Here is an 8,714-nt window from a genome sequence, read left to right on the forward strand (position 1 = left end):
TCCCCGAGCCCAAGGTGTCAAAGGATTATTTAAAAACAAAATGGGAGACCCACGGGTACCTTCTGATTTGGGATCAGGAGTGATTTATTCTCAGCCTCTTGCTTCTATTCCTTGGCATCTATGGGTGGAGGGAAAAGCCTGAATTTGTGTTTGCAGGTATGTGTGTGGCAAGTGGCCATTAAAGAAAAATCAGAGGGAAACTCTTCCACCAAAATGGTCTTCACTCAGTGAAACTCAAGAAGAAGGAAAAGAATAATCCACTGGATTAGTGTTTAGTTGTGAAATTCACTGAAGAGAAAAACCATCCTCTACGACTAGCTATGTAGTAATTTTTATATATGCAAGAATTGAAAATGCTCAGAATAGTTTGTCAAATGAGTATTATCTGGGGTCCCTGAAAATTAACTTACTTTAAAAGTAAATTTTTAAAAATTGATTCTTTACTGGAACATCTATTGCTATTTGAGGGTAGGATTTATAGGATTTCAGTGTAACTTTGTAACTGAAATTCAATTCTGAGTTTGTCTGCTTTATCTGGTTTGTCTGTTCTTTGTGTCAAAACTACATGTCATGTGCAGCGATTAAAATGCTAATTGGTCTTTCTTTTTGTTTAAAAAAAAACGTCTTTCTCAGATGAATTCTCTCCTTCATTCTTTGATCTCTGGTTGATTGGAAACCTTGCTTCTCCTGCCTTGATTTCTCCCTCTTCCGGAGTGGGTTTTTCTCTAAAATGTAGTCTGGTCAGGTAATTTCATTTATATTTCCCCTTTTGATTTTAAAAATGCCAGCATACGACTTGGATGTTAATATTTTCTTGAAATGGACCCTTTAAACTCTTTAAGGGATCTCAAGAAGATTCATAGGTGGGATTTAAGGGAAATACAATCCCCCTATCTTCAGTAGAAGAACATTCATGTGGAAGAAAAATATTTCTTATGTGAATCAAATAATAAAGTAATAATAGCCACTTTCCAGAGCTTCCATTAGCATGTTCCTAATTATAGTTTCCAAAATTTTAAAGCACTCTTCCAGACAACTTGGCAACTTCTACCTGCATTGGCAAATGTAGTAGAATTCTTCAAAAACAATCTGATTTGTTACTTACTGGTTCCAAGTTAAATAGGTGTAGCTCTGAGAGAATATCAGGAATCCATGCCACAATGGAAATTCAGAAATTCAGTAATGCTTCACACAGTACCGTTTAACTAGTGCATTTTCAGTGTTACAATCTCAATGCTATCTATCAAAAATACGTCCATATGGAAAAATGCAACTGCTATTAGCTTTGTCTTCCTAATGAGAAAGGTTTTGCCAAAATAAACATTACTATTTCAGTAAAACACATTTTTTTTTCGGCAGACTACCTTTTGCCAAGTACTAATATAAGCAAATGCTAGAAGAAAAGTAAGTGGAAACAGAAATTTGGATCCTTATCTAAACCAAATTAATTATGAGGTAGTAAATAATCAAAGCTATATAACTATTATCGATTATATTTTAGTGTTTTCTTCCCAAGATTTCCACATGTTCTCACATATGTCATCAACTGTCAGTTTCTCTTATGGGTACAATTTGTGGTAAATGTTTAGTTTTGCAGGGCTAGGTTCTAATGACACACTTCTGAATTACCCACTTGCTTTTTAGGAAACAAAATGATTTTAGTCTGAGGAAAGTACAATTAGAAAAGTGTCTTAGTTTGGGCTGCCCCAAAGCAGACCCTAAGATACTGACTCAAGTGCAGATAGTTTACTTAGGGAGTGAAAAAAATAACTTAGCAAGTGAGGCAGGGTAAAGAAGCCAGCCAATAATGTTACTGAGCAAGTCACCATGTGGACTATTAAAAGTTTATCCCCCTAGAGAAATCCTGGGATTTCCATAGAACACATGCCTCAGAGTTATTCCACCTGAGGTGTGAGTGAGCCTGAGAAATATTCTTGCACCAGATCTCATCCCAGAGTGATTGAGGACCGGTCCTAGGGTTGCTGACTCAACCTCCAGCCTTCCTCCTGGGTTGGCAAAGTGGGCATCTGTAGCCTGAGAAAGTCCTTGGGCCAGGAAATGCAGTGCTGGCAGTTGGAAGGCAGGCTGGCATGCACTGTCTTAAGGGCTCAGGGCTACAGGCAGGGCACTGAAAGAAAGCTAATCTGCACGGGGTAAAATGCATATTGGACCCCAAAAAATTATTTAAAGCTAACCTATGCTCTATTCACTACTAAGAGCTTGGAAAATTAAAAATAGGCTACATTATTTTAAATATGCTTAAATTTCCAATTTCACTTATTCCAATAAACAGTAAGTCCCTTGGGAAGGCCAGGGCAGAATGCTGGAGAGTTCCAGCCCATTCCCGTATCATAACACAGGTCAAGGTCTACACAAAAACAGCTGCTAATGATCCTTTGATCTCATCCATTTCGGATCACTAGGATAAAGTGTATTAAACAAGAAACTGATTATAACAAAAAACAGATGTGGTGATTTATTTAGACCTGGCCAGAAAATATAAATGGCCACCTATCAATTTTTTCTGCTTTCTCTTCACTAGGATTTGAGGCCAGGAGATGTATCTGGCAAGCGGAACCTCTGGGAAAAGCAATCCGTGGATAAGGTCACTTCCCCCACTAAGGTAATCTACTGGGCGGATTTGTTTTTTCCAAGGTTATTTTCCTGATATATCCTGCAGTATGATGTCCCTGGATCAAATGAGAAATAGCACTGATTCACAGAACCTTGCCTGGGTGACATCAGTTTCTCACGACATGTATGTGGTACAGTGGAGGGCAAAATTCACAGAGCCTTTGACACTGTAGGTTTGTCGTTCATGCAATGTAAACAGTCCAGACCCAGGGAATGGTTCTCAGTAAGACATTCTGGAAACACCACAGTGGTAGGAGTATTGACAGCAGAAGGCCTGTGGTGTACTGTGGTCTACACTTCATTACAACGTCAGGCTTGGAGCTACAGCTCTTTGAAGATCAACTGAGGAAAAAAACATCTATCTCCTTGTGTGGTTCCATATACAGCTACTTTCTAGAACCATTCTAAGGGATTACACTGCTAGTAACCTAGGACTCAAGGTTGCAATGGCAAAAAATTAAAAAAATATCCACAAGTAGGGCAAAATTTATTCCCCATGAGAACTAATGGTTAAGAATGCTTGGATTTGTCTCTTTTTTTTTTTGGTCCTGTGCTCAAAGGGTAGACTCATTCTTCATAAACGGGGCTCTAGACAACATCTAAATGATGCTAAGACTAAAAACAGGAGCCCTTGTACAAGGAGCTAATTCAACTCTATTTGTAGCCCTTCCCCGTTGCAAGTAATAAGTCTGATCTTTTCCTTTAACAGAGGGGAAATTGAAAAGCAGAAGATCAGAGGGCAACAATAAATAAGATCAGAACAATCTGCCAATGTGTCAATTTAGGACTCTAAGGCAGAAGCACTTCTTAAGCGAACTCAGGACTGAAGAACATCTCAAAGGCAACTAGTGAATCAATGCAGTTCTCTGAAGGGAAAGAACTACTTCCCCTTCACTACTTCCCATGAGTGCAGCTGCCTTTGTGCTACTACATCTTCTCTATTAGTTATTGATTGACCTTACATTCCATTAAAATCCACTAGCCAGCCTCTCTACTTCTACATGTTTTCCAAGTCATTGCTAAATATATTAAAAGTACCTAATTATCACCACTACAAACCACTAACACTTAGTGAGCGTCCACACATACAAGGCACTATTCTGCCTTCTTAAGCTACATTATCTTATTTAACTCTCCAAGCACCATGTGAAGTGTTATCACCCCATTTAGGGCTGAGGAAAATGAGGCAGAGAGATTAAGTAATTTCCCCAAAGTCACATAGTAAATAAATCACAAAGTCTGGATTGAAACTCAGGCAGTCTGATCTGAGATGACATTCATGCTGCTTTCTCTTGAGGATTGCATATTCAGCAGAAAATGCAAAGTTTTAAAGTTCCTTGTAAGATTTTTCTCCTCATGGAATGGGATAGGGGAGTTGTTTCATAGCATTTTTTAAAATAATGAACTTTTGTTGGCCTAAGCCGTTATGGTGACCCCTCTAGCATAGGTCTCTGACCCTTCAAGAATGACAGTCCAAATATTTGTTTAGTCTCCTTTCTGAGTAGGGAGGTCAGCCATCCATCATCCATCATGGTTTAAAGGAGCCCCTCTGAATAACATTCCTCTGACCCAGGGTTCGGGGAAGTAAAATAAAGATATGATCTGGAATGGTGGGGCTCAGAACACCACTCACATATAATACATCATGAGTGGTGCTCCTGTGGAATTGTGCAACATGGTGGAACAGAGGGGAGGTGACAGGGTGGGTCTTCGCACACATTGCCCCCTCCTCTGTGTTCTATGCCATGAAACTCTTTCTGCAGTGATTTAACATGACCTCCAGGCCCAGAGCTGAGTTGGTGAGGGAGCAGAGTGTGTAGCTCCTTTGCTCTGAAATGTCAGACTCACTGCGCAGTCATCCCTTTGAAATGAAAATACTCATTTGAAAATGCAGATTCACAGAGCTTTTATAGCTGTCTTAGCAAGACTTTTAGCAGCTAGTTGAGGAAAAGAAATGGTATAAAAATAAGGCTGTGGGCTAGACAAGTTTCAAGAGTAGGGGTCCTATAAGAATAGCAGAGAACAAATAAAAATAGGAGAAAACTGAAGAGAAGCACATTCCCCATCCCCACCATGCCTTGACATGGCTGAGGCTGACCCAACCAGTCAGGTGCACCTGTTCCGGAAGGCACACCACTGATTCCTGGCCCTCAGAGGACATCTAATTGATTAACTAACTAATGAACAAATCCTCCCTGATTCTGAATGCCATGAGCAAGGCTAAAGATCAAGATAGGGAAAGAGAAATATAAAGAAGCAAGAGACAGGAAAGGGGAAAACAAGTCAGCAGAAGAAAGGATAGACTAAAAGCAGAGGAGCATTATTTGGGTAGAATGCCAACAGCAGTCCTCCATCTCCCAGATAGTTATTCCTGCCATATTATAAGTCTTTGTTTTGTTTTGTTCCAACACAAAACATCTAGCTAACATCCCGTGGCCTGCGGATTTAAAGCTCTCTTCTCTTAGCAGGTTTGAGACAGTTCAAGAACGAACCCAAAGTAGCTGCTCAAGATGCTGGACCAGCTGAACTGGGCTAATTTGCTCTGTTTTATATTTATGTTGATTTACTAAATTGGGTTCATTTCCTTTTATTTTATTTCTCATTATCCCCAGTAAACCATGTATATTATCACTATATTTAATAATCACAGAATAGAGATGTTCATGGTAAAAGTACTGCCTTTGCACAGGAGCCTGTTTCTAAAGAAACCCATGCTGTGAAATAGAGACTTTCCTACTGATCATCGTAACTCTGACTGAACAGTGACACCAACCACGTCAGAAGTCAACCAAAGGTGATTGAAGCTGAAAATTGCCTGAGGAATGTGTGCAGTATCCAGAAAAATGAACCATAGTGGGTTTTTTTTTTAATTTTAAATACAGAAGTCTTGTTGTTTCTGCACTTTAGACTAAAGCATGGAAGAAATTATTTTAGTAGGCAATTGTAATGCTTTCTGAAAGTAACCCATTTCAGATTGGAGATAACTGCAATAATGATTGTCTTTAAAAAAAAAGATATACTGTTAAGGTATTACTTTTTTCATGCTGATGAATATCTACATTGGATTGTGATGTTAGCTGACAGTGGTACTGATTTCTTTAGGTTGGTTGCTTTGTGGATTTCTTTGGTAGTGTTAGTGAAACACGTTTTAGATGACCTGATCGTGTATGTATGTGCATACACATATACAAACACACTAATGGTAGAAAGCTTTTTTATGTGCTCGCTATTATATTTAGCAGTATGTCCTTGTAACTAGCCAATACCACAGCTTTTTAAAAACTAAAAATCACAATATTATATTAATATTTTCATATTTGCCAATAGAGACATGGCAGAATAGGTATCGCTATGTTTCAGTGCCCAATAGCCTGTAAGAAAAAAAGAGAGACATGTCAAAAATGAGTTGACGTTTTCTATAAAACATAGTATTTAGTTTATAACTGAAAGCAATCTTGAAGTCCAGTATGAACTGTACTAAATCTGTCATCTGGTTCAAACTCAAAGCTTGCTCAAAACTTTATTCTTTAAGAATTAAGTGCTCAGTAGGTTGGCTTAGGTGGTACCTGAGGTCTCTTCCTTCTTTAGAATTTAAAGACAAGAATTTTGGTGACAAAATTGTACCTATTGGAATTCCACATATGGGTCTACATAAGACCAACTTTGGCTAATGTCTGGAAGCAGAGAAAAAAGGTGAGGAAAAGCCAAATTTTAGGAGTTATGACAGTATTATTCCATCTTTAATATACTGAGGCATCTTTTAAGCAAATTTTTCTACCTTTATCAGTCCTTGGTACTTGTCATAAGTTGATAAGGTATTGAACTTGCAAAAAATATATGTAACTTTTATTAGTTTTACCTTTTTCTCCAAGAGTCTATCAATTTGTCATTTTTACACACACCATCCAGATATCAGATATTATTTTAGCTTGTAAGTGTTCACCTGTTCTTCACAATAGATGGTAAAAGAATACTCCAGTGTCTTGGCAATATGTTCTAGCATAGAGATATACATGCAGTGTAGTTCTATAAACTTATACCTCATTTGACATAACCCAAACTGTCTTAGTCTCAATTCCTATCACACTGAGGGAGCCTCCCAAGTGACTCTTTTCTAACAGACAGTATTCCCCTGGAAGAGCTGGCCAGGGCAGGCTGGCCTGAGGAGTGACCACTGCCTTCCAAAGTCTGTTTTTCTCATACATCAGTAAAGACTTGTTGAATCCACTAGCTTGTAGCACACCTGGACCAAAGGAAGGAAAGCCGCCAAGATTGCACAGGTCATTCACCCACGACAGAGTAGACATGAGTCTATGATAAGATGAACTAGAATTCACATTCAGTGCCTGATGTAGCATTAACTCCCATAATTGTAGTGAAATGGATCAAAGTTTGAATTAAAGCCTTTGGCAAGGCAACTTTGCTTGTACTTTTGAATAAGAGCTTCTTCTGATCACTACTATCTGTTTTTTCTAGAAAGTCTGAAGTTGAGAAGAGAGTATATCAATTCTGACTTTTATTCCAGTACTGAGATGGAATAAGTTTTAGGTTAGAATGTTGTGCAGTTTGGATTTAATCTTTTGAAAAATAAATTCCTTATTTACTTGTTTGGTTACAGTTCTCTCTGTTATCAGTAAGAGGTAAAACTGCAAGGTGACTAGCATGTTCTGTGAATCTGCCATTCCTAAAAGTTTTATAAACACTTGATATTTTTCACTGATAATTGATCGCTGCAATAAATATATATTGTGAAAATGCATCCACAAAAAATGGAATTCCTCCAAATGTCTTCGCCTCATTTGTTTATTTGTTTGTTTGTTTGTCTATTTATTTATTTTGGTATCATTAGTCTACAATTACACAAGCAACATTATGGTTACTAGACTCCCCCCATCATCAAGTCCCCACCACATACACCACTACAGTCACTGTCCGTCAGCATATCAAGATGCGATAGAATCACTACTTGTCTTCTCTGTGTCTTACAGCCCTCCCCGTGCCCCACCACCACACCATGTCTGCTAAGCATAATACCCCCTTTTTCCCCCTTATCCCTCCCTTCCCACCCACCCTCCCCAATCCCTTTCCCGTTGGTAATTGCTAGTCCATTCTTGGGTTCTGTGAGTCTGCTGCTGTTTTGTTCCTTCTGTTTTTGCTTTGTTCTTATGCTCCACAGATGAGTGAAATCATCTGATATTTGTCTTTTCCTACCTGGCTTGTTTCACTGAGCATAATACCCTCTAGCTCCAGCCTCATTTATTTTATGTCCTATATTGATTTCAGTCATTTTATTTGTTGTAATAAAGATGGTTGCCATAGAAAAGTGTATATTTCAGATTGAGTCTTGGTTTAACTCTTCAAAGAAAAAAAGGAATTTCATATTTTTAAGATACTTTTTATTACAGGTAATTTCCTAATAAAATATTGAAAATTGCTCTGATGTGGACAACTGACCAAACATGTATGGAAGAGGTGGAAAGAGGGATCTAAAATGTTCAAAAAAACAAATGTTCCTCCATCCTGACATTGCCAGTTCCCACACCACCCCTCTTGCTCCTCAAAGGGCAGTGTTATTTCCGTAAAGATAGTGTCTTTTAGAGGAGAAATACCCATTTAATATACACCATTTGCAGAATACTCACTGTTTTCAAAGCATTGGTGATTACATTTAAATCCAAAGATATTTTTTCATAGGTATTTTGCATATTTTTGTAGCACTATTTGAAATCTGAGCTTTCTCTCATAAATGTTTAAAATTGTGAGTCCAGAGCTCATTGAACCGTCCCTTAAATCCTGCCCATAAGATTGACAGAATTAACTAAGTTACTATAACTTAAAAGATAATTAGTACTTTTTACTTCTACATCTTAACAAGAAGGGCAGTAAGTTTAGACAAGATAGTTGTCATCAAAGTCAATTCACAAAACTAAGTAATAGGAAAAATAGAATCTGTAGTACTAGCACCAAACTGATAGAATTAGGGACATGTGAAAATTAATTTTACAATGTGTATATTTAGGGTATGAGCTCAAAGACGTTACAGTCTTGAGTGTGATATAGAAACAGGTCTGTAGGAATTG

General features: G+C 38.0%; 1 protein-coding gene across 11 annotated transcripts in view; it reads left to right on the forward strand.

The window, feature by feature from the left end:
• CALD1 (caldesmon 1) overlaps window positions 1–7,409 on the forward strand; it is a 189,873-nt gene extending 182,464 nt beyond the window's left edge. For 9 of the 11 annotated variants that reach the window (XM_036905563.2, XM_036905570.2, XM_036905571.2 and 6 more), the window contains 2 exons: window positions 2,543–2,623; window positions 5,324–7,409. In XM_036905563.2, coding sequence (XP_036761458.2) covers window positions 2,543–2,623; window positions 5,324–5,359 — 117 coding nt within the window. In that variant the 3' untranslated portion in view covers window positions 5,360–7,409. Of the gene's footprint in view, window positions 1–2,542; window positions 2,624–5,099 lie in introns of all 11 variants that reach the window. The other 2 variants (XM_057504783.1, XM_057504784.1) reach the window with 2 other exon arrangements.
• The last annotated feature ends 1,305 nt before the right edge of the window (window positions 7,410–8,714 follow it).

The sequence above is a fragment of the Manis pentadactyla genome, chromosome 7 (genome assembly GCF_030020395.1).
Source record: "Manis pentadactyla isolate mManPen7 chromosome 7, mManPen7.hap1, whole genome shotgun sequence".
Lineage (NCBI taxonomy): Eukaryota > Metazoa > Chordata > Mammalia > Pholidota > Manidae > Manis > Manis pentadactyla.